Source organism: Ambystoma mexicanum, chromosome 7p (genome assembly GCF_040938575.1).
Source record: "Ambystoma mexicanum isolate Mex_15411 chromosome 7p, UKY_AmexF1_1, whole genome shotgun sequence".
NCBI classification, from domain to species: Eukaryota; Metazoa; Chordata; class Amphibia; order Caudata; family Ambystomatidae; genus Ambystoma; species Ambystoma mexicanum.
Window position 1 is genome coordinate 320,241,337 of NC_090939.1, and position 26,711 is coordinate 320,268,047.

At 43.2% G+C, this 26,711-nt stretch overlaps 1 protein-coding gene across 2 annotated transcripts in view; it reads left to right on the top strand.

The window, feature by feature from the left end:
• The first annotated feature begins 22,166 nt into the window (after positions 1-22,166).
• CYYR1 (cysteine and tyrosine rich 1) overlaps positions 22,167-26,711 on the top strand; it is a 364,092-nt gene continuing 359,547 nt past the window's right edge. For both annotated transcript variants that reach the window (XM_069636375.1, XM_069636376.1), the window contains exon 1: positions 22,167-22,607. In XM_069636375.1, coding sequence (XP_069492476.1) covers positions 22,535-22,607 — 73 coding nt within the window. In that variant the 5' untranslated portion in view covers positions 22,167-22,534. The remainder of the gene's footprint in view (positions 22,608-26,711) is intronic.

Genomic DNA, 26,711 nt, shown 5'->3' on the forward strand with positions numbered 1-26,711 from the left:
GTCCATGCATGGGTTATTTTGAGGGGGCCTCGGGAGTACGCCAGGTTGCATTGTAGCCCCTTTGCTGTTTGCTCTCTACAATAATGGCCTATTTAAGGCACTGGTCAAGACAATGGCCGATTTTCTTAAAATGGGTGCATTGCCCATCCCTTTATTGGTATACACAGATGGCACGGTCTTGATTGCTCACACCCCAATTGCTCTGCAACATCTAACAGGCACCTACACTGCTTTTATGTCTGACTTAAAATGATCAGTAAACTCTGAAAAGTCAGCAGTGATGGTATGTTCTAACAAGGGAGGAAGGAGGAGAAAAATGTGAAAAATACTGAGCAATGGGGAAACCATCCCATGGGTGGAAAAAATTGACTTCCTGTGCATTACTTTCAGTGAAAATTGGCAGGTGGCTTTACACATATCGAAACAGTGCTCTAAAATGAAACAGGCCTGGGGGTGTTATTTTGCTTTAAGAACATGTGCCAGGGTCAGCCAATCAAACTTATTTTGGAAGTTTATAGAACACAGACCAAGTCTTCAACAAACTATGGTGTGGTTCTGTGGGGTAATGAAAAAACCTCACCCATTGAAGTAATAAAGAATACTTTTCTTTAAAATCTTTTGGGACTTCCCAGCTTGGCACTGAATTATGCTCTACACACTGAATTCGGAACCCCACACATAGGTGATGACTGGCACATGGCCCCACTTTCCCACTGGTTGGCACTTTGGCCAAACCCAAGAGCTAACCTAACGCACATGATTATTACAGCCTTGATGCAGAGCTCATCTTGGTGCAAAATACCCTGGCTACGTTTGATCTCCCAGTGCCTAGTACAAGTGAATGCCCCAAGTCTACAGTGCCCCTCTTCACTTTTGACTCTGGATGGATCTAAAAAATATAAGCAGATTTGTTTTCCATAGTTATGTCTAATAGGGAAACAACTGGGCTTATGATTTAATCAAATAGGAACTATCTGTTGATTTCAGGCCCAGATGGCATTCAATCTTATCTTTTGCACAGTAACAAAATAACAGACCGCTGGGCATTGAATAAGGCCCGATTCAGCCTATTATGGCTCACAGCCACCACTAACAACTGATCGAGTGATGAGCAGTCCAAAGTTTGCCCGGGGTGCAGCACTGCAAAAGAAGATTTGTTGCAATTTGTTTCATTTTGTCCTCTCTACCATGACATCAGAAAGAAGACTATTGTCCTGTTGCTCAAAGTTACAAATTGTACTGAAGCCCATCCTGCTTTGATCTTTTTGCTGCGTACAGAAGCAATACCAGTTTCATGGGGGCTGCTTGGAATGTTTGAGAAAATCGTGGTTTCAAAGCAAAAAGATGCTTGAGGACAAGTTTTAACCTGTATTTTTCCCTTTAACCTTTTTCTACTGCTTTTAAAATCTGCATATACCCTGATTTTATGTAGTTTGTTGATTATTACTGATGTATTGATGTCTTGTTTTTACTTTGGGTTTATGGATTTTTATCTGAATAAACTTTGATGATGATGATGAAAACTAAACAGTTACTGCTGAATTAGTAAGGTTATTATGACAGAAGGAATGTGTATCCATGCCTGTCAGTCAGTGTTTCCTTAACTGGGCATAGTGCTCCCTGTACTTTGCCCTGGACATGTCTGCAGTGAAAACTGTGCCTGGAGTATGGCATTCAGATTTTCCTCGGGAACAGTAAGAATATCGGAACTGCTCACTGGTCACGGCAAAAAGCACGCTCTTGTGCTCTTGGCAGAATGCACATCCCAATGCACAGGCCAACCATGCCAATGATCATGGTTTGTGGCCATGCCCAATGGGCACTGTGCATGAGGAATGTCTTTTGGCCATTCCATAATCACATTGTGAAAACGAAAGTGCCCACTGGGAATGGCCATTGGCCATTCGCTCTGGCCACTGTTGCTATCTTCATCCTGCCTGGGGCAGTGTACATAACAAGAGTGATTGCTGCACATAGCTACGCAATACCTAGAGCATGTTCTTCTGCCATTTCACAGTTATTGTGCAAATACAACAGTGCCCACAAGGCATAACCTGCGGCTATTGCAAGTGGATTCTGTGCTGACGGATTAACCTTAAGCAACCTCCTGGACACAATGCACATGCCAACAATGCACACTGGGCATGGTGCATGCCCTGGAAAGATTACACATACCAAAATGCCAGCAGGCCAAGGCTGGCAGCCCAGACTAGAGGGCATTGTGCCCGGGCAATGCCTTCGCTTATTTCTCTATGACAGTGAACATATCAAAAGTACCCGATGGTCATTTTCTGACATCCATTTCCATCAGCACTGATGACAGGTTAAACATGGCAAATGCAAAAAGGACCGTTCCCAATGGGTATTGTGCTCCAGGACCCCGACCCGGCCCGTATAGTCGGGGTTTGCCTAGAAGCACTTTAAGACAAGATAGCAGCATCTGTGAGATGGATGGGGGTGCAGATTAATTCTCCAACACCAAATCAATACTGACAATTCAACGGTTTCTCAAAGGGAGTCAGTTTAATGACAAGTACAAAAAACGGGGAGTCTCAGAAATATCAGCGGATGTGTGTTCTTCTCTCTCGCTTCACAACTCCAACGAACTTCATAAAAAACATAACAGTTATACTGAAAACTCATCATCATTAATGTGTAACACTTAAAAGTTGGCATGCAATTTTATTGGTTCAGGAAAGGTAACTTTAATATAGGTACTATATCTGTATATGGTAATGGAGTAAAGGGATTGGGAAAACACTGTCAGGTGGGGCATCTAAGCCCTACCTTCAAAATGGCTACTGTAGACGTCACTAGAAGTACAACGTTCTATTGGTTCTACTAACTATAGGACCCTAGATTGCTTGGTCCACTGTGATTGGGTTGGCACCAACACCACTCATACTTTTCTACATTGCTTAGCAGCACACAGAATGGTCGGCCAGGTGAAGGGTGCCCCTTAGCTCCCCCGGCCTTCCTCCAATTATTCTTACAATCAATCATCACTTTAGTGGCCATGTGTCAATTATTTCACTGTGGTTGGCCTCGAGACTGCGTCTCCTGTCTGGAAAAGTTCTGATATCTTCGCCTGGCCTGCTGCCATGCATAGGTGTGAAAGTCTTAATTCTGCTTGCTCGGCTGGTCACGTGATTCAGACACTGTGAATTTGCCTCTTCTTCATGCAGTTCATGTATTTGATTTTCGTTTCACCCACCACCTGCCTTCGGTTTCTTATGTTGAACTTTCAGAGCAGGATATTCTGTTCTTTGCTTCAAATAATTGTAGCTACTGTTTGTCCATTTTGACAGATATGACCTTGAGTTTCCCGGCACAATTTGCCTCTGCTGAGTTTAGTTTCTGCCGCTTATTCTTGATTTTTCTAAATATGAAGCTCTCCTCATGTGGCCGTCAGTAACCTTTGGGTTGATTCTGCTTCTTGTGCAAAGTGGAAATATACTTATATAACGTGCCTTTTTTGAGGTAGATATGTATTGGTGGAACTTGACGCACTATCTGTCTACTAAGCATAGCAAGCCGCACGATTTTCTTAGCTTTCTTGCGGTTCCAAGCATATGTACATGTGTAAACTGGTCGAATATCTTCATCATGCTCATTGCTTGAGCTTCGTACATTTGACATCGTCCTTTCACTTTAGGTTCACGATATCCCTAGCCCATGGCGTTTCGTCCCTTTATGTCATTCTCTGGTCGTCATATCTTCTGTATATGAGTCAGTCCGGGTTCTCGTGATGTCACTATTCATCTTCCATTAAGACCTTTTTGGTTTCTTCAGGGACTGCACTTAGACGATCTTCATTTTGTTTCATTTCTTGATATGGTTTTCCCAATGGGTACCTTACTGTCCATGGTTTCCTTGGTATCACTACTTCAATAGGTGCTCTTCTTCTGATAGGTACTGGACAGAGCCCCACTGCAGCTCTCTGCTGGTTTATTTGCTCATCATAAGTCACATATTTCGGTGGAGTGCAGGCTATACTTGGGACCTCCTCTACACTCCCCCTCTGGGTGATTTAATCGACCACTTTCGGCCTCTTTCTTTGGATCCATCTTCTTTGGTTCCTCTGTATTCACCTTCACTTCATCGCTGGGTCCATTATTTCTTCATCTCATGGGTCTATACACAATGGTCTGAAGAAATGTCTCTTTGGGGTCCATATCTTTATTACTCCTTTTAAGCTTCCTGCTGTTCTCACATGTTCGTCCTTTTCCACGTCATCATTTGATATTGTATTGTCCATTTGGGCTGTGGTAAACCCATCTTCCCACATAATTTCTATGCTTCTTGGGATATCAAAACTTTATTCCTTCAGGTGCATGAAAGACTCTTATTTCCTCATCAGTCAGGTATTTGGGCTTCCATCCTGGCTCGACATCAATCATGATCTTCATTCCTATGGTTTTTTTCGCAGTTTTCTGCACTGAGAGATTATTATCTTGATAACACAGAATCCTAGAATATCATTACTAGCAGGGCTCCTAGTAATATGTATGCATCTGCCATCCATTGTGGAACCCATGAGAATAGTGATCCAAACCAACTGTCGTTGTCTGCTTCGTCAGTTTCATCAATCATCTGATTCTGCAGTTTCGTCAGCATACCTATGGCTTCTGTTAGAGTCCCATTTTCTTCATCGTGAGATGGTATAAATGTGCAACATGCTTCTCCAATTTTTGCACAAACACCTCCATCCATAGCTGTGATCATGTCAAGTACATATATGTTCTGGAGAATCATCAGTCGGGTTGCCCTTAACTCCTCTTTGATTGCTTCTCTTGATTCTTAATGTTTTCATGTAGTTTTCTATAACTACATCCCTGAATGCATCTGTATGGCTACTTCGTGCTGGAGGATTCTCAGGTATCCTGGTCCATGGTGCAGGCCTCCTCATCTGTACCATTTGAGTAGATAAAAGTCTGGCAGTTCTTTCCTTGTCCTCTTGCATCTTTTTCCTTCTGGTTAGAAATGCCCATATCGATTCTGCTATCAGCTGTGCTCATGAGATTTTCTTTGAGCTTGTCTTCGTCTCCATCAGTGTCGTATCAGAGGTGTTCATTAATGTTATTTCTGGCAGTTTCTTCTCCAACTCCTCTTTTCTCTTTACAGGTTCATGTTTTCCCACTTGTCTTGTCACTGTATTGGTAGGGTAGCTTCTCATTGTTGGCTGCCCAACCTTCCTTTCTTCTTTGGCCTGGGGTGCTGTAGTTATTGACAGTAGGCCTGGTGTGTGTGCATTCAATGTTTGCATGCATGTGGTTGTCAGTTATCTTCTTATATTCACACTCTGCCGACCCTGTTTCCGGCTTCTTGATTTTCTTGTTACCATAGGTGTGTGTGTGTCATTGCTAATTACATCCATCTCAAGTTCACTCACTCCATTATCAGATCTTCTAGGGACTGGAATTACTATGTAAGGTCTGGGTGCCTTCATGGGCTTCATGTGTGCATCATTAGGTGGGTGCACTGGGATTAGAACGCTTTGTGCACCAATAGAAAATGCAGTTCTGATCGTCAGTGACAGTAAAACAAAGATGAAAATAATACATAAATACATAATGCCCCTGTAGTTCAATCTGCAGCATTTACTGCCAGAAAGGTACGGACGTCTCTCCTCCTGGGGGAGGACAAGATTACTGCTCTGGATCCCCATCTCGATCATCCGTTGAAAGATGCTAACAATTAATACATTTTTAAACAATATTATCTGTGGATTCTGCTGGTTCTGCTTGTGAGTTGCAGGTACTAAAACAGTTGTCCCCCTTTGTCTGTACAATGGATTGTCAGTTATCTCTAGATACAGTTCTCTTGCTAGGCTATGGGAAGTGTCAAATCAGGCAATAATTCAGCAAGTCTCTTTAGTGTGCATGTTCAAAATATACGAGTTCCCAATCTGTGCCTCTGATCTGCTTCTTTCCCTAAGACATGCTGTGTCCTTGTCAATATAACAAAAAGTGAAAAATCTTGCACTACTCCCTCGATCAGTCCCTAGGCGTAAAGTTTAAAACCTTCTCAGATACTTCTGCTGATGGTTAGAAAGTTCGACTTGTATCACAATACCATGCAAGAGCATGCCCATCTGTGTAGAATTAGCTGGGTCTGTGATGAATGTGAGGACGTCAACATCGACAGGTCTTCCCACAAGCTCTGGAAAATCCTAGATTAAGTGAAAGAAAACGTTACTCGCCAATCTTCTGTCTTCTGGTGACAGGGACATTTCTCCTGCCCTTGCTGAAGTTTGGGACAAAAGTTCCTTGTCTTTGCTTTGCTGCTGGACATGCGTCAGTCTTCCTCATCATGGATCACGTCTGCATGTGCTGTGGTTCTTCCCTGTCGTCCGTAGTCCCTTCACGGTGGGGTGCAGGCAGGGGGCCTTCTCCGATGTATGGCTTGTTGTCAACCAAAAAGATCCAAGCTCTTCTTCCTTGCAGTTTCACTTTAGAGGGAGTGCAGTCTTCCACTGTAAAGGGACCGTTAAACCTTGGCTCGTCCCACTTTTTCCTTGTGTGATTCTTCACCAGGACGGTATCTCCAGGGAAGATTGATGGAACACGTAGACCTTGAACTGTGTCTGCAGTAGTATCTCCTTCTGTGTTCCGTGCTGCCTGGCACCCTTTTCGTCGTCGCTGCAGCTAGCCTGAAGTTACAGTAAGACAAGATGTCAAGCAATTCAAGTAATTTTGCATTTCAGACCCTAAGATTTCTCTTGTTGGCTGGGCATCACATTTAGCTCTAGTCTCAGGGTGTCAGGGGAGTGCGCATTCTTCTTCCTGTGGCTATTTCATGCAGCGTAAAATGATGGTCAGAACGGGATGGTTCCTGAGTGCATACAGTGCCAAAGCAAGACAGTGTTACCATCCCTTTCTTAGAGTAAGCTTCAACTTGGCTATCCTTTCCTTAAGCCGTTGAGCTTCTCACATATATCCCGTTACCTTGCGGGTGATACGCCGATGAGAATTTGTGCTTTATACCAAGCAACAATCTGTTCAAAAACTTAATTTACAAAGTGATTCCTGTTATCTGATCTCAGGACTTCACATACTCCCCACCTGGGAAATACCTCTCTCACTAGAAATTTGGCTGCACAGGTAGAGTCTGGGTGCGTACATGGACCTGCTTCTATCTATCTAGAGAATGGACACACCACAACAATTAGATACCTGTACCCATTACATACTTGAATCATATCGACATAATCAACATGCAAGTGCTGAAAAGATCCATTGGGCCTTGGGATGACTCCTCTAATTACTTTTAGTGTATCCCCAGCCGTGAACTGTTGACACATTATACAGTTCGTCATAAAAAATGCAACGTGCTCTGCTAAGTTCGGTCTTCAGCGAGTGTTGCCACTAGATTCTCTTTTTGTCATGTGTGCTGGATAGTGTAACTGTTGCAGCCCTATTTTTAACAGGGCTATAGGCATTACTGGTTTACCAGTGCTGTCTTGTCGCCGCAAGCTTTCAGAGGGGTTTAAAGAACACCCTCGCTGCTTCCAAAGGTTTTTCTCCTCCTGTGGTGCCTCCCCTTGCAGTTCCATTAACTCTGTTTGTCCCTTATTATTGTAGCTTTCAGGTTCACTCCGTGCAACGATCATTTTTCCATTTACATTTGTAACTTCTACATCCATGATTGTCTCGCTCTTGGATGCCATACACTTGGCTTCTGTGTCTGCTGCTTGATTTCCACGTGAGATCAAATCTGTCCCCTTCGTGTGGGCGGCACATTTCACGACCGCTATTCCCACCTGGAGCTGTAGTGCCTTGATGAGCCTGTACAATAAGGCTGTATGCTGCACTGGCGTGCCGTCTGCTCGGAGGTAGCCCGTCCTTTTCCAGCACGCTATGCCTGCGTGCACTGTTGATGTCACATAGGTGGAGTCACTGTATACCATTGCTTCCTGGTTTGCGTGAATCTCAATCACGAGTATCAACGCTAATAATTCTGCAGCATGTGCTGAATAATGAGATGGTAATCGTGCACTAAGAAGCACTTGAAATTCTCCATTTGTTGTGTGCTTCATCACAGCAGCGCCTGTATATCTTTGTCCATCGTTTTGATCGATTCTTGAGGAACCGTCAACAAAGTCAATTTCTCCTTCTGCCAATGCATTTTCCTTTACTCTGGAAATTTCATCATAACATTCTTCATAATTTGCCCTGTCATGTATTGCCTCTCCTTAAGTGACTGGTTCTGCTATGAACATAGCTGGGTTCACTATTTTGCATCCGACTATCTTAATCGATGGATTCAATATGATCACTCCATAGGCAGAAGCTCTCTGAGATGTCAGTGTGCCCTTCGGTTTCTCTAGAATAGCAAATAGCGAGTGTGCGACGTACAGCGTCATTTAGCATCCCATTACAATGGTTGTAGCCTTCTCGATGGCAAACGCTGCGGCAGCTAAACTTTGTTCGCAAGGGAAATTACCTCTCATCACTGGGTCCAAATTACAACTATGATATGCCAGGTGTTTGTACCCCAATGTGGTTCTCTGTGTGAATAGTGCTGTCATAACACTGCCATTCGTGTGTAAAAATAGGTAAAAGTACTCTGCGTAATTGGGAATCCCTAAAACTGGTGCCGTGCATATGGCTCTCTTGAGTTCAGCAAATGCTTCCTCCATGGTCTCAGACCATTCAATCTTTTCTTTCGTCACTTGTGCCTTCTTTAGGGCCTGTAGCAAAGGCTTGGTATATGAGCTGTAGTCGAAGACCCATGCCCTGACATAATTGTAAAGGCCGAAAAAGCTCTGCATCTGTTTTATCGTGTGTGGCTTAACTGTGTTCAGTATGGCTTTAGCCCTTTCTGGGGTAACTCTTTTCCCCTCATGTGAGATCAGCTGGCCTATGTATAACACTTCTTGTTGACAATATTGTAACTTCTCTTTGTCAACCTTATATCCTTTTTCAGCCAATATAGTTAATAGCTGAACAGAATGGTGTCTGCATCTCTCTTCTGTCGTGCTGCAAATTAAGATGTCATCCACATATTGTAAGACAACACTTTCTAATGCAATATTGCTTAGGTCCATCTGCAGGACTCTGTTGAAAATAGAAGGAGACTCACACTACCCCTGGGGTAGCCTCGTGCTTTTCAGACGCAATTGCCTGAACGTAAATGACATCAGATCTTGCGAGCCTCGGTGCAATGTGATTGAGAAAAAGGCATTTTTCAAGTCAATCACCGCAAAATATTTGGCCTCAACAGGTATATTACATAGGATTGTAGCCGGGTTAGGGACTAAAGGGAACTCGGCTTCAACAATATCATTTATTGGGCGTAGATCCTGGATTAAACGGCAAGACCCTCCCTTTGATTTTTTGATTGGGTAAACTTCAGTATTGCATGATGACTCTGATGTCTCTAAGATGCCCTGCTCCATTATAGCTGAAATTGTCTTAAAAATTCCTTCATCTGTCTCCATGGACATGGGATATTGTCGTGCTTTTGGGAGAATTGCTCCTGTATTTAGTTAAATTTTCAGTTCTCTGACTCCTTTCAATAAGCCTACGTCATAGGGGCCTGTGGTCCACACTGAGACAGGCACCTGGGCCCTGTCTTCCTCAAAATATTCAGGACGGTTCTGTGCCAACATAATTCTTTGAGGGACTTCAATTTTGATAATTTTCACCCAAAAAGTGAGGCTTACCTCAACTGCTGTTTCTCCCCTGTCTGCTTGCTCATGAAACAGATCGTCATCAGTGACGTCAGTCAATTTGTACCCTTCTTCAATGGCGATTACTGTGCACCATTGTCGGCCTTCATCATCACAACCATCAATCAAAGCCATTTGCCCTCGTATGGGGTCTGTGTGTATCACCAAGGGAAATACTTGTCCCTGTTCCTTGTGCATAGGTATTATTGGCCTAAATAGAAATTCATCTGGGGTCCTCATGGTTTTCTCAGCAAGGCCTGCCAGCCCTGCCACTAGCACACGTATTCCATACATGAATATTTTGGGCTCTAATGGTACAGCCCTCATAGCTGTGTGTCCTGCGTATTCTCTAATCATTTTTGCATTCATTCAAATAGTGCATTCCTGGAGTTGAACATACTATGCCCTCCTCCGTGAATGAGATTGTTATGTTTAACTTCGTCATTAGATCTCAACCCAAGATGTTTACTGGGGTTTGTCACAAATATAATAGAGGTACATTCATATCACATTCTCCTATAGAGACTGGAAGTGTGTCTGTAAAAGGAACATGACTTGTAGCTCCTGTGAAACTCTGAGTATTTATAGAATCGCCGGACAAGCAAAACTTGCCTTCACGTATGCACGAACGTGTTGTACCTGTGTCAAGTAAGAAGGAATATTCTTTATCCCCTATAACAACATCCACCCTTGGTTCCTGGTGAGGGTCTGGAGTCACTGATAGGATAGAACACATCAGGGTTCCCAGTGAGCTGTCCTAGTCCATATATAATTTTGTCCCACTTTGTGCGAATGGACCACCCCCATCACCAGTGTTACTCCTAATTCCAGGGTTCACAGCCTGTCCTGCACTTACTGTCTGTGACAGTCGCATTGGCGACTGTTGAGACTGTCCTTGTGGAAAACTCAAAAAGTTCTGAGATTTCAAGCTTTGCAGTGCTCCTGGCGTTTGTTGTTGCACCGCATGATTCTGTGCAACTCCATTTCCTCCCTGCTGCAAAAACACAGGTGGATTCACCATATCTGCTCTTGTTCGTTGGTCGTTTTGCATCATGCCTTGACTTCTGCATGTGCGTGCTAGATGCCCTGTCATCCCACACAACCAACATAGTGGCGGTGGTCTGATTATTTGCCCATTTGATATATCTTTATTACCATTTTGCACGTTTTGAAAGCCTCCTTGATTACTCTGGCAACTTCCCTGATTACTCTGCCATCCTCTTCCTCTGAATCCTCTTCCTCTGGGGTAAAGCCCAGTGTTGCCCTGATTATTTTGCTGTGGATTATTGGCTTGTTGTATGCTCAACCCGTCTGTGCTAGTTATCATTGCCCCTTCAAGGGCATACTTTGACAATTTCTTCTGCACTAATTTTGCCTCTTCACCCTTTCGTGCAGCCTCTTTTTTGCGATTCTTTTCTTGCAGTAGCCTGCAATAGTGTGCGATGGTGAACTGTATTTCAGAACACAGATTGGCCTCAATTCCTACCAATTTCTTGAGCTGTTTCTGTACTGGATATGGCAGCCCTTGGCATAATATATATCTTCCCAGTCTACTACTAGCTCAGGTTTTTTAACCTCCCTTTCCAGATATTCAAGATTGCGTGCTCTCTGTCTTTGCTTACGTTCTACATCGTCATCAAATTCTCTGTGCTTCCTTGCTTCTTCTCTGACCCTATCCTCTTCCTCTTTCTTTGCGTCTCTACGTTCATTTGCCATTCAGATTTCCTCATCCCTTTGTCTTTTTATTCTTTTCTCTGTATCCTTTGTTCTTCCTCTATCCTTCGCTGCTCCTGTCTGTCTTGATCATAGGCTGCTCTCTGTTTATGATCGCGTTGCCTTTCTTGCTCTTTGCGATATAACTGTTCTCGTCTCTGCCTATCTTTTTTCCTTATTCTTTCATCTCTCAATCCTTTTTCTTCTTCTTTCTCTTTTCTCTGTAAATCATCTGGCTTCTATTTTTGTTTCACGTCATCTATGCCTTTACCATCGAGTTTCAATAAAATCTGCCCTCCCATCCATTCATTTTGTGTGAATGCTTTGTCATCAGTTCTATCCACATTTCCTTTCCATCGTTTGCCTTCTCTCTCCGTGTCGAGAGATGTACTTGCTTGTGTCTGATCTTTTCTCTCGTTCTCGCATCTTTCCTTGTCCCTCGGGACTTTGGAGGTAATATCTCTATCTTTATCCTTGTCTAGATTTTCATCACTACTTTGCGTAGGTAACTCATATGCCGGGTTGCTATACCCTGTGGCTGCTTTAAGTTCTCTTAACGGGTATAGCCCTTCGTCCTTACTGTCTTCGATTTTCATTTCAGATGGGGCGGGTGGAGCTGAGGGCCTCTCTAACCCCCTTCTGTGCATACGTTAAGTATCCAATCTAATGGCGGCTCCTCCTCTTTATCCTGTTGGTACATTTTCCACAACTCTAGACTAGCTAGGCGTTTGTCTAACTTTTGCCCGTGTATGTGGCATGCAAGTATGCCATCATGTGTTGCAGGACTGCTTTAGATAACGATCCACCCTGTGGCCATGACATAAACATTTTGTTTGTGGTTCCTTTAACCCATTCTGCACTGTACTTTTTCAGCTTAGGTGCATGTTTTGGCAACTGTTTGCACAGATGTACTAATCGAGTAATACCTTCCATATTTAAATCAGTTTGCTTCCTCTTTATATGGCACTTGTTATGTCTTTCGTTATTTAAACACTTTCAACAGTATGAGCGAGCACCAGTCATCGCAAGCTCCAATCCCGCTTTTCCCAAAAATGTTATTTCTTCTATTTTACTCAATAAACATCAGGTTGTATTCTACAATATTTCAAGTATCCAATTGCATAATTTTTATGACAGTTCCATTCGAAGGAAAAATGTTGTCCTATGAAGTCACAACAAATAACACGTAAGACAGACGTTCACAGACTAGATAAACTCCAGCTGGTTACACAGACCTACGCCTCTAATATTACCCCGACATGGAGTTTAAAATCATCCCTTTCACAAGCATCTTTAACCACTTTGGTGACGTATTTGTTCCTCTTTTATTCAGGACTATGGATGCAAGTTTCTTCTAGGCGCTATATTAAAGTGTAGGAATTAGGCGAATCCTATCTCTTCTTAGGTGTCCCCCCGGTATCCTCTCTCTTCTCGGGTGTTCTCCTCAGTATCCTCTTTTGCAACTTTAGCCACCCTTTGAGTCCCTACTTCCTTCCCCATTACACAGCCACAGTAGTGGCTGTGTAGTTATGGTTAAGTTGCTGTTTCCATAGGAAGAGCACTTTTTGGGCGGCTTATAACTATGCTCCCCCTGGACGAATCCTCACCAAACTTTGCAAGAGGAGTATATGTGCCACTCTGGATTTCTTTGCAAGGTTTGGGGATGTTTGGTCCAGGGGGGAAAGGTTATAGGGGGGGACCCAAAACGTCTTTTTTTCCCATAGACTGAATGGGGGAAAAAGTTTGCGCACGCCTACAGCCCAAACGCTGGACGGATTTTCACCAAATTTGCGGCAGGAGCTTGGTCCTGAAATTGTGCTTTTGTTAATTTGGTGACAATCCATCCAGTAGTTTTCTTTAAAACGACCAAAAAGTATGTTTAAAAAAAAGTGTGATATCTATGTCTGCTCTGCGGTCACACTTCCCTTTTCGCTCCGCGGACAGGATACCGATTGGCTAATCGGCAGCGCCATGTTCGCGGACATGTGTCGCGTTCGATGAATTGGATGTTGAAGAGCGTGAAGTGCGTCAGATTGTTTCGATGCGCCCGCCATCTTTCATTCGTGTTTTGGTGTACGCGGACATCGCCGCTAAAATACATAAAACAACACAACATTGCACTTGTTAAACTTATCAAATAATGTCTCAGAAGGTGGGGCTTGATGTGGCTGGGATGGGATGTGGCAGCAGGAAGTAAAAAAGTGGTGTTTTTTTGTCACAAAAGTCATACGGTAGATTTGAAGTTGTTGCTCAATTTAATGTCCGTAAAGTATAGGCGAAGAATTACTGTGTCTGTGTTACAATGTATTTAAAATAATATTGCAGCCAGACTGCCGCCCTATAATTTGATATCTAAGGGAGCCACCTGCAGTGTGTGATGGAAACAGCGGTTCTGTAAGTGTATGGGAGTACCAGTTCTCATGAATGCGTTGACACATGTTGTTGCAAAGTGAGAATGTATTTAGATTCTGAGTGAAGGTCACTAGCTTTGCTTTTTTGGTTGCGAGTTTAGGAGACCTACGCATCCGACTGAACCCATGAGGCTCAATTGTTTTTTGGCCTTGAACGAAAGGCAAAATTCAGTAAGAATGCAGGGAGTGAAAGTTTGCAAAAAGGAACATTTGATAAGGTTATGCATTCTAAACGTTTGTAAGGCACATGTAATATCAGTTCATGAAGATTCTTTGGTGCAAGCACATTGCTGTCTAAGTTTCACGAAGAGAATGGAGACGGTCAATATCAAGTAAGTTTGCTTTTGACGACTCTACACAGAAACAAGATTTAATTTTTTATTACATGAACATTAATTTTGGTAATGTTACTGAAGTACTATCTTTCTGTGTAGTTGTCATTTTTTTGTAGTTATGGAGAGTGCAAATTCTCTGCGTTTGTAGACTATCACTAGATTCACCCATGTTCAACGCTAATATTTCTTTAAAATGTCATGTATGACCACATCGATTTGTATATCAGTTTCCACGTTCTTTTTGTCTTTTTTTAAATTGTTTGCTGTGTGTAGTAATCGTTAGTTTAAACTGTATGCCGAATTAAGAAATCAATAGATGTATTGTAATAAAGGCCTGGTATTGATACGTATTTTCTGTTATGTTTTCCAAATAGTTACATGCTGCCTTACTGTGATTGCCATGGATTCCAGAGGCCAAGTGATGGATTTTTTCACCTGCAGGTGCACGTACTCGTAAACGCCTGGATCACTGTGACTATTTTTTGGGACGATCGTGCAGGGCCCATGTGTCCCTACGCTGCACTGGCACTTAGGAGTAACATAACATCTTTTATGGTGGTCTAGGCCCAAGTTCATGCCGACGCCCTGGAATTCACTGTGCGACGGAAGCGCTTCCTTTATCGAAAACAAATACTTTGTGTATGGGAAAAGAACAACGTATGCCTCACGATTAACATTTTCCATCACGAGCGCAGAAACAATTTTGCAATTTGCTTGCATATGAGAATAGTCCGATGTTCTCAGACACTTTATTGTGAAATAAAAGTACTTTACAAATTGTAAAGTGTTTCTATTTTCTTTTAAAAACTGGTTTATTATTTCAAATTGTGATGTGCTATGTTGTAAATCAATGTGTGTTCATTTTCAGGTTCTGCATCACGGCACGTAGGTGCTTATGGGCGTATTTGGCTACGCTGGAGAGGAACGTTACCAAGAAAGGTGTTGAATATCACTAGGGTTGGTTATGTGAGGGTCAGGGGCGGGCCATATGATTTAGTGATGTCAGGGCAATTTATCTTAGCCAGATGCAGCAATCGACATGATTAGCACAAGATGGACGGGCTCTGCTGTCAGATTTCGTATGTTTCTAAAAGAGGAAAAATGAGGTACGGTGCACTGAAAATGTTTGCGATAGATCAACGTTTGTAAAATAAATACATGGTCGAACCCTCGGGATAATTATATTTTCTGACCGTTGCACTTGTGAAATTTATGAACTAATGTGTGGGGAGGCGAAGATTAATGCTGATGTTTGGAATATTTCTGACGTGATTGCGAATGAGTTTACAAAGTTTGTTGGGATTTTGTGCACACCTAATACGACAAATAATTTGTGTATTCTTTTGACAGTTTTGAGAAAAAAAAACCTGGGTGGATTTACAGTAAATTTGCATAAGGCTGATTGGCAATGACCAAAAAGCATGGTGTTGGAAATGTGGCAGTGTTTTCGTATTTGACATAATGTAGTTAAAAAAATAGCGGTATAGCTTCAGTCACTGAGGGGTAGGCTATAGCCATGGGCAGTGGGCAGAATGTCGGGGTCATGGTATAAGGTCATGATCCGGACAATGTGACTACCGTCCATTACCAGAAGGGACATAGGATTAAAGTGGCCATGTCCACCTGGGACTGGCTTTGTGGTAAAGTTGTTCCACATTAGGATACATTTGAAAGGGAAGAAAAATGTGCTCATGGTACTATGGTCACAGGGTTTCCTTTTTGCTTTTTGCAGGCTGCAATGGAAAGCGAAGAAGGGTCCTGTATGGAACACCCGCCTTCCCTTTCTATCGTGGCCATTTTGGAAAATGACTTTGTTTCCTAAACCTGGATGCCAGAGGCGTCCCGTTTAGGACAAAAAAATCATCTTTTTTAGTAGCACGGGTTACTACTTTGGAAATCTAGATTGTTAATGGCATTCAACCCCCATTGATTCAGAGAACTCGTTATGCACTCTCGCTTCGATTGGGCTGATAACTTGGCCTGCAGGCCCTTTAAACACCGTTCCAGTCCCTGGAACGGAGGATGAACTCTACAATATTCCCATTAGCATAACACAAACTGCAAATGGAAATGTTGGAAAATCTTATTGCGTCTATGTACTTTACTACGAAATATTAAGTAGATGGAGTCTATGAATTTTTTTTTAGTTCCATTTTTTAACTGTGAAAAGTGGATCATAAAGGAACATTTATTTTGTTTATGGATGGCTTTTTTTTGGGAGGACAGCTAAGAACGAAAGTTGTGGATGGAACTGAGGAAAGAGGCACCAAACAGTAATATGGAGGGGTAGGTGGACGGGGGAAAATGTTGTGCGTGTTTTATTTGTAAGCTAGGGGCAGTGTTTCTCATGCTCCTTCATTACAGCAGTGGTGCTGTTTCTTGGGGAGGAGGGATGGCCTGAGCTAATATCATTTTGAGATAAATAGCAGTTTTGTTACAAGTATGTACTGTGTACTAGATTGTTAATGGCTGAGTACGAATAGGTGTTGGAATTGTGCAAGGGAAATGTTGAAGTTGCAAGTTCCTACAGCAGTACCAAATGTACTTCCACACTGTCCACGAGGCACAGATCTTATTGTGAAGTGTGTACGGGTTTTCAAACACGTCACCATGCTGTGCGCCAGCATATGGTCATGTGGCATTCTTCGGAAGGTGTGCAATGAAGTCAGATGTTCGTTTACATTATGGTTACATGCCACTACTAGAAACCTATGAAATTCAGTAAAATAATTTTGTTAAAGGGACGTTATGGTTAAATTGCGCTACTAAAAATCTATCAAATTCAGTAAAAAAAACTCTGTTAAAGGAACTTTATGGTTAAGTTGCACTACTAAAAACTTATGAAATTCACAAAAAAAAACTTTGTTAACGGGACGTTATGGTTCCAAGTAAAACCGAAAAACCCTCCAAATTTGCCGGTTATGGTAAGCTAAGCAGCCATAACTCACACCACCATTGTGCACTGCTAAAACTAACACCCAGGACATGGAAGATGACATCACAAATGTCATTCATGACATCACTGATGACATCACATGTGTATTTATTTTTATGAAACCTCTGTAGAAGGGATTCTTATTTTAATGTTTACCAAAAAGTGTCAAGGATAATTGGAATAAATATAATGTGCTACTCAGTGCATTAAGCAATGCATTGATATAAATAGCATTCTATTATGAAGTTCTATCCAGTATACTAAGCTACTCGTGCAGAAACATATGCAGTGTGTGCAGCATACATGATGAAGGTGCAATATTCATAATATTGCCATTTTCAATAGTGAAATGATAACTGCTTTCTTACATACTGTGAAACTCGTAACAAGTAGCTAATAAAACCCACTTAATACATACTTGCATTATTACAGGCAAAACACAAAGAGAGAACAACACATATAAATATGAGTATATACAGGGAAATTGAAGTAAGAAAAAAAGCAGCAGTAGTAGCAGAAAGTGTTCATAACCTAACCGATTACCTTTATGCAGAGAAATAATTACTCTGTTTCAAAGCTGCTACTTACCCTATGCATATCTATTACATGATTTGTTGAACCCTGAGGAAAGTAGTGTGAGTACAATGTATACAAATATGAGCATATACAGGGAAAGTACAGTAATAAAAAAACAACAGAACTATCAGAAAGTGCTGATAACCCTACTGATTATCTTCATGTACAGAAAGGGTTGCTGTCTTTCAAACCTGTGTCTTCCCCTATGTATATGTTTCATATGATGTGACTGGACCCTAAGGGAATTACTGTAAGAACATACTTGAAGGATAAGTCTACAAATATAGTATGTTTTCAATTTTTAGATCCTGACTGTTACTGAAGAAAACCATGTGGCATAGATATGACAGTAAAGGAAAAAAGGGGGAGCCAGACATGTGATGTCATCAGTGATGTCATCAATGACATTTGTGATGTCATCTTTCATGTCCTGGGTGTTAGTCTTAGCAGTGCACGATGGTGGTGTCGAGTTATGGTTGCTTAGCTTACCATAACTGGCGAATTTCAAGGGTTTTTCGGTTTTACTTGGAAGCATAACGTCCCATTAACAAAGTTTTTTTGAGTGAATTTCATAGGTTTTTAGTAGTTAACCATAACTTCCCTTTAACAAAGTTTTTTTTTACTGAACATATATATATACATTCTACTCCACCTCTGACGATATTTTGTTTTCCTGCCTCCCTCCATTACCTTTTCCTCACTTGTTCTAAGGCATGCACTTTTGCCAAAACATTTAGGGGGTAATTCATGGAATATTTGCGCCGAAAAAACGGGATTTGTGCGCCATTCTGCTCGCAAATTCCTGTTTAACAAATGGGGATTTGCGGGCAGTATAGCGCACAAATCCCGTTTTTTCGGCGCAAATAATCCATGAATTACCCCCTTAGTCTTTTTCACTCACTGTTTGCATGCTTCCTCTCTGGATGTTTGGGATCACCACCTTCGTCACCGCCTCCCCTGCCGTTTGCCCACTCAGCTGCCCATAGGAGTGGGAAGGGGTTATGTGGGGAAACACAGGTCCCTTCAGACCTCTGTCTGCAGATTCTACTTTTTACTCTAACCACTGTCTATGGGGAGCTTCACGGTCTACTCAGCCGAATGGAAAAAGAATTCGTAATATTGCCGAGGACTTACAGATACGTTATGTCGATGGTCAATGGGTGTCTTATCTAATCGATAATTGATAACCATCCTACCTCTGCTACCAAGTGTGTTCCGGGCCCCTCAACAGGCCCATAGAGTCAGGGTTTGCCCAGAAGCACTTTAAGACAAGATAGCAGCACCTGTGAGATGGATGGGGGTGCAGATTAATCATCCAACACCAAATCAATACTGACAACTCAACGGTTTGGCAAAGGGAGTCCGTTTAATGACAAGTACAAAAAACAGGGAGTCTCATGAATATCAGCGGATGCGTGATCTTCTCTCTCGCTTCACAACTCCAACGAACTTAATAAAAACATAACATTTATACTGAAAACTCGTCATCATTGACATGTAACACTTAAACATTGGCATGCAATTTTATTGGTTCAGGAAAGGTAACTTTAATATAGGTACTATAGCTATATATGGTAACGGAGTAAAGGGATTGGGCAAACACTGTCAGGTGGGGCATCTAAGCCCTACCTTCAAAATGGCTACTATAGATGTCACTAGAAGTACAACGTCCTATTGGTTCTACTAACTATAGGACCCTAGATTGTGTCAATTATTTCACTGTGGTTGGCCTCGAGACTGCGTCTGCTGTCTGGAAATGTTCTGATATCTTCGCATGGCCTGCTGCCATGAGTAGGTGTGAAAGTCTTACTTCTGCTTGTTCGGCTGGTCAAGTGATTCAGACACCATGAATTTGCCACTTCTTCATGTAATTCGTGCATTTGATTTTTGTTTCACCCACCACCTGCCTTTGGTTTCTTATCTTGACCTTTCAGAGCAGGATATTCTGTTCTTTGCTTCAATTAATTGTAGCTACTGTTCATCCATTTTGACTGATACGACCTTGGGTTTCCTGGCACGATTTGCCTCTGCTGAGTTCCGTTTCTGCCGCTTATTCTTGATTTTGCTAAATATGAAGCTCTCCTCGTGTGGCCTTCAGTAACCTTTGGGTTGATTCTGCTTCTTGTGCAAAGTGGAAATATACTTATATAACATGCCTTCTTTGAGGTAGATATGTATAGGTGGCGCTTGCCGCACTATCTGTCTACTAAGCGTAGCAAGCTGCACGATTTTCTTAGCTTTCTTGCGGTTCCAAGCATATGTGCATGCGTAAACTGGTCAAATATCTTCATCATGCTCATAGCTTGAGCTTCTTAGATTTGACATTGTCCTTTCACTTTAGGTTCACGATATCCCTAGCCCATGGCGTTTCATCCCTTTATATCATTCTCTGGTCATCATATCTTCTGTATATGAGTCAGTCCGGGTTCTCGTGATGTCACCATTCGTCTTCCATTACAATCTTTTTGGTTTCTTCAGGGCCTGTATTTATACGATCTTCATTTCGCTTCATTTGTTGATATGGTTTTCTCAATGGGTACCTTACTGTCCATGGTCTCCTTGGTATCGGTACTTCAATAGGTGTTGTTCTTCTGATAGGTACTGGACAGAGCCCCACTGCGGCTCTCTGCTGGTTTATTTGCTCATCATACGTCAAATATTTTGGTGTGAACGTTCCTGGTACTTCAAAATGGACGGTTGGAGTGTGGGCTATGCTTGGGACCTCCTCTACAGTATGCTGTATGAGCATTCCCGGGAAAGTCTGTGCTTACCACCCAACTCTGAAGGACCACATGTTTTTCAATTGTATGTCTTGTGAAGAACACTTTTATCTGACCAACAAAAGACACATGCTGTCTAAATTTGAAACTGTGGAACCAGGAAACTAGTGCTTCAATCCACACCTTCTACATTTGATAGTTTATGTTATTCTGAGCTAACCACTTTTCATCACTGTGGGTTGTTTGGGTTCTATGCTGTTTGCCCCGCAGGCCGAATTAATCCATTTCTGCGCTGCTGGGAACCATCTTTCCCTTTCCGCATCCCCTTCCCTGTCTGTTACTGATGCAGGGGACACCCTTGCAATCCCTGTACCCTCCCCTGTCCTCCTTCCCGCAGGCCAATTTCCAGTCATCTGCTCTGCAGGGGACACCCCTACCACTGCCATCCCGACCGCTTTTGAATCACGACATAAATACACACACACACACAAATGCACGCACGCATACAGGCACGTACACACACCACACCAAACCTCCTCCTTACCTTACAGTACGCGCCACCTCCATGTTCAGCCCACTCACTCTATGTGCAATAAACGCATGCGCAATTCCACGAAAGGCCACCTTTGAGACTAAAGTGGTCTTTCAGGGAAATTGTAGCAGTGAAAGTGGGCTGAACGGTTTTCCGTCACTGTCTGAAGGGAAAGTCTAATTCATGTGGGTTTATAATCTCTAGTTTTCTCCATAAATAAGTATTAACCGTTTATATAATGCATACTGGTGTGGCGGCAGTATGCCAAGTGAGGTTATTATGTTGTGAGATGGGTGGGTACACATGGTGCCAGGAATGGCTTTTGTGTTGTGAGGAGTGGAGGCAGGGATTCAGCTATGGTTCTTTTTCAGTGACAGCTCGTGTTTGGCTCTTATAACGAAAGCAGACCCTATGAGTCGGCTCTACCAATGAAATCCCCAGCTTCTTCACATATTTACATACATCTAAAACTAAAGATGGGATAGGATGGAATGAGATGGGAGGAGTTGTAGATTTCTGTCAAATTTCGAACTGGGACACAAAGGGAAGGCAGATTGTGCCAAATGAATGACAAGATGGATCTAGCCTGGTGTCATCTTTCTTTTAGAGGCATTAGCACTTTGCATGCTGGTATTTGTCGTCCTCACTTATGGACAAAGTGGGACTACACACCCCATCATGAAACTGCTGTTAATAAAAAAACAAGCCAGAACTGCAGCCAACTGTGGAGATTACTAGTGTTTCACTATCTTGTCTAGCACGGAATATTTCGGCAATCGACCAGAAAAGATTAGGCTTGCTATGTTTTAACAGGGTGTTTTACATTTCCAAAATAAAATTCCTGTTCTACGATTTCTTTTTTTACTTTTTCATGCGCATGGTTTTTTTAATGTTTAGGGGTGAACTAAGAGGGATAAACAGTCCGTGGCTGATTATTTTAAATGATTTCATCATAAAACGTGCAACCAAATGGCAGAGGCCTCAGAAGTCATTTAATGTATCACATGGTAAACAGATGTTGTAGAAAAAGAATAATGTCGACGGCGCGCAGGTTATTTACTTCCTCCAGTCAATTAGAAATCAAGAGGTCAGCATTACTATGTTTTTTTCATCATAGTAACTGCTAATCTGGTTTTATATTTGAACAAGTAATAGTAGAGAAAAGTAAGTCCTCCCAGCCAATGCTGAGGTAAACCCTCTAGAAAAGGGCTCTGTGCCTTTAAAATCCCCAATGCCACCCACCGGGCTGAAATTTGAGAGCGCAAGGAAGCAGCTGTAAGCAGGAGGAAAAGCCGGGCCGGGATTGTAGTGTGCTCCCAAACAAAGGAAAGGGGCTTTTTGTGTCTGTAGACTTGCAGGAAACTTAAGTTTGGAGTTTGGGGGAGGAACAGGGCGTGCGCTCTTGCGATTTCAGCTATAAATACGAGCCTGACTTCTGGCTGGTGTAAGTGGGTGATGAGCTGCCTGCTCTCGGGGCGCAACGTTGGACTAGTGGTTTAGCATTGGAGAGAGCCGCTTCAGTGTAGACTTGGTGCGGGGGAGCTGCTGCGGGACGTAAGCCTCGCATTTCGCTGGGGGAAGTAAGCCTCGCATTTCAACGGCTCAAGCGGGCCGATCAAGTTTGGACCTCCAAGTTTGAATGGACATAACGAAGCCAAACTGCCACGGGGTGTCCCTTCTAAAGCTCCTGTTGCTGTTTGTCTCCACAGCAGGTCAGTACCGGGAAGAATTCATTTGATTGCTAGGCTGGCTGTTGCAGAGCTGCTTGTGATTATGATTGCAGTGCGCGGTGAGGGTTGTTCGTGCCACACGTGCTGCTTCCGTCAGTCTCCACTGAACATGTATCAATGCAAATAATCCAGATACAAACAGACATTTACAGAAGCCGTTGCATGCCCTGAACCGCAGTTTATCCTGTATGTGTTAGAACTGAATTTTAGCGAGTTATCTGGGGTGGGAGCGGAGGCACATTTAAGTTTACAAGGGTGGGAGCTACTCTTATGGCGTAGTCTTTGACGCAGATATGTTATGGGAAGTGACATCACAGCATCTGCCTGTGGGTGACGCACATTCTGGATACCCGCCCCTTTTTTATTTATTTAAAGCACAATCGGCTTTCTAGCAAAGCTACAAGGATTGGAGATTTTAAAGTAATCGCAGCGTAGAGTAACCACTAGCATTCCTCTGGGCAAAGTAAGACTGGTTTGCCACCGGTTGGTCCCCTTTTGTTATAGCGCAGATTTGCTAGAAAATGATGCCCAGGGCAATGATAGTTGTGCAGCATTCATTCTTAGACTTGCAACCATCACTTTTGTAGGGCACACAGACTTCCCAAATGGAAGGATGTGTTATATGCATCCCAGTTACATTTATTTAACTTATTTATGCAACGCCCAAACCCAGGGGTATCAGTGTTTGTACAGAATATACAGTTCAGAACATAGTCCAGGTCAGATGATGGCACTAAGAGAGGGCGAGGTGAGGGAAGAAAAGAGGGAAAGTGTCATTATTCATAAGAGCCAAGTTTTCAACAGCTTCTTGAAGATGGTGTAGGACGTTACATCTCTGATGCCTGCGGGTAGCGTGTTCCAAAGAGAGGGAGCGGTGACCGCAAAGCGTACCCCTCCAGCCCTCGGAATGGCAAGTATTATGCTGTCAGCAGAGTGGAGGGCACGTGTGTGTTGTTTTAGAGAGATGCTTTTAAGTAAGAAGGTACAGTGTTGTAGATACACAAATATGCTAATGTCAAAGTTTTGCACTCGATACATGCAAGCTTTAATTGGGAGCCAGTGAGCAATCGCGCCTGGCAGCCGAGATATGGTCCCAGCGGTGCAGACCCAAAGAAGCGCATAGAGCTTTGTTACGGAGGAGTTGCAATTTAGACAGGTTGGCGGACAACGTGACCATGACCAGAACATTGCAATAGTCAAGTTTGCTGATGATAATAGCTCTTGCTAGAGTTGGACAGTACGAGGTGGTCAGGAATTGTCTGCTCAGGGAAATGAGTTTCGAGGTGTAGGCTGTAGAGGAGGCTAGAGTGTTAATGTGCTTGGTCATGTTGAGTTCCGAATCCAGATGCGCACCCCAGTGCTGTAACTTGTTTGAGGACTGGGATGGAGGAGCCATTAATGGAGGTGAAAGCTGACTGAGACAGATGGCAGAGCCGACAATACGTAGCTCAGTTTTTTCATCATTTAGACATAGATTGTGGTAGGCAGTTTTGTATGGTGACCTAGATCTTGTTGATGATTTGAAAATGTGCGAGTTACCTCAGCTGGTTGATGCAACTGCTGCAGAAAAATGTGTGCAAGATGAGGATCACAAGTTTGTATTCTGGACGGGCTAGCAAATAATCCATCCAAAACTGATTCAATGAGTAGCATTCCCTGTCTGGGAAAGGACGGGCAAGCAGAACTGATATGCTAGTGGGCGTCAGCCCTAGGAGAGCTTTACCCATTCCTGCAGCAGGCAAATGTGGCTGTTGCAGGTGGCTCCCACATATCCTGGATGTTGGAATTGGAGAGAAAAGGTAAATGTGTAGTAGGTACCGACCTTCCCAAATGCAAATGAGCCCTTTTCTGTCCTCGCGTCACTATCTATCTGTGGGGTCCCTCAGTGCTCTATCCTATCACCTTGGTTCTTCAACATCTACCTTACCCCTCTGGCCCACCTGACCCCACTTTCTCCTCTCATTTACAGTGTTACACCGATGACACACAGCTCTCTTTCAAGCTGCCTCCCTCATACCTGACTGCTATTCAGGCATGGTGCTCTGGCAATGATCTCTGCTTTAATGCCAGTAAGACAGAAATCCTTCTCATTAGGATGCCTGTTCCTTGTTTCCCCCCCACTCTCTGGCCAGATTCCCTAGGTCCCCTCCCCGCACTCACTTGTGAGGCAAAAAACCTTGGCATCATCTTTGCCTCCTGTCTCTTTCACTCTACACATCATGGACCTTGCCAAGAAGTCCAACTTTCAGCTGCATCTCCTTGGGGGCATTCTACCTTTCCTCATCCCCCCCCGAAGCCCAATGTCTCCAGAGCCCTGGTTCTCGCTAGGCTTGACTACTTCAACAGCCTGCTAGGCAAAGATTGTATGCAGTACCCTCTGGTAACACTACAAACAACCCTGACTATAGGTCTAGGAAACCCAACCTTTGGTATAAGCTTGTACTACACAGTTTTGGTAATGTGTTGAGCAGCCAGGCTTATCTCAAGAGGGGTCAAATGTGAGCTGTAGGGGAGTTGACCAGAGATTCACAGTGACAAGTATTCAAATAAACACTTACACTCAAGGTTTCTTGAACAAACAATTATTAATTTATTTATCAGTAAGAATAAGCCTTCTTCAGAAGGGAGCAATATAATAGTAACACACACACACACATACACTTCAATAGTGTACACTCTTAGTTTCTAAATCAGTAAAGACCCTTTTGGGATGGCTCACAGACACAACTTACACTCTCCGGTGACTTCAATAGCTAGGGAGCTGGGGACATTAATATCTTACTGTTGGCATTTAGAATACCGTTATAAATTGGGAAAAGGTTATTAGAACAACAAGAGACAACACATATTCTTAAGCAGGCAAGTACTTTTGGACCCCTAGAGCAGAGTCATTAAGTATAACAGGCTAGGCCAAAGTGAATGGGCAAAAGTCTTGTATAGGATGAAGCATTTCTGGTAGGTAAATAGAAAAGTCTTTGCACAATGTTTTAGAAGTCTTTGACGAAAAGAATAATCAAATGTAGGGCCACAAGCCGTTAGACTTCTGAGTAGTAGAAGATGCAAGCAACTCTACAGCAAGAGGTAAGTTCTCTCCGACTTTTACAGTATCTTTTGAATTGAAGAAAAAGTGCAGCAGATGACTTCTGTTCCTGTGCAGATCTCGCTGTTCCTGGGCCTCAGTCGTGGGGACAAGAGGGAGGACTTGTGGGGACTCCTGCACTGCAATGGGACGGTCACCACTCGCAACCGGCAATCTTCAAATCAGTGGCTGTTTCAGCTCCTCGCATCTACCGCATATAGCAACACTGCAATTCCGAGATGGACTTTCCTTGCTTCTGCGGTAACCCCCTCTGTTGAGGGGGCTCAGGCCCAGTCAGTCCTGCTTCCTGGGCATCCGCAGGATCTTCCTGAAGCTCTAGGCCAGCTTAAAGCAACACACACAATCTGGCGTTCCTCTCCCTGGCTGTATGGTTTCCAGCAGCAACTCTGTGGAAATTCAACCAGCTCTGAGATGTATGTCCAGGTGGCTTACTTTGGAGTTGATTGGTCCCAACAACTCAAAGGTAGAAGTTCTCCTTGGAGGGGCTTCTGTTGATACAAATTTGGAGTTTCAGCACAGCAGCAGGGCTTCACCGGGCAAACCAACGGTCCAGGAGTTGCAGCAGGCGTCCTCTTCAAGTTCTTCGGTTCCTTCATCCAGTGATCGACTCTGCCTTCCAAGCCAAAAGACTTGCCTTTTATTTAGTTCTCTCCCATTCATTCCAGCCTAGCTGTCAATCACCCAGCAGGGTGGCTGTCCTTGCCGGACAGTCAGCGGGCCAATCACTATAGAGTGCATGTGGGTCTCCTAGGAGACTAAGCACAGGGAGTTTTGGGCACCTCCCTTACTTCCTGCCTACCCCAGATGCCCTGGAGCCAGAGGCTTCATTCGTGGATCCCGCCAAAGGCAAAGTGAACAATGGAACCAAACCTGGTTTGGCAGGCAGAGTAAATCTCAAGAAGGACCTTTCCACAAAGAAATGGCGAAAAAAGACCAGGGCCATTTTGACAAAAATAGCACCCTTGGGTGCTTTACTGCAGCTGCAA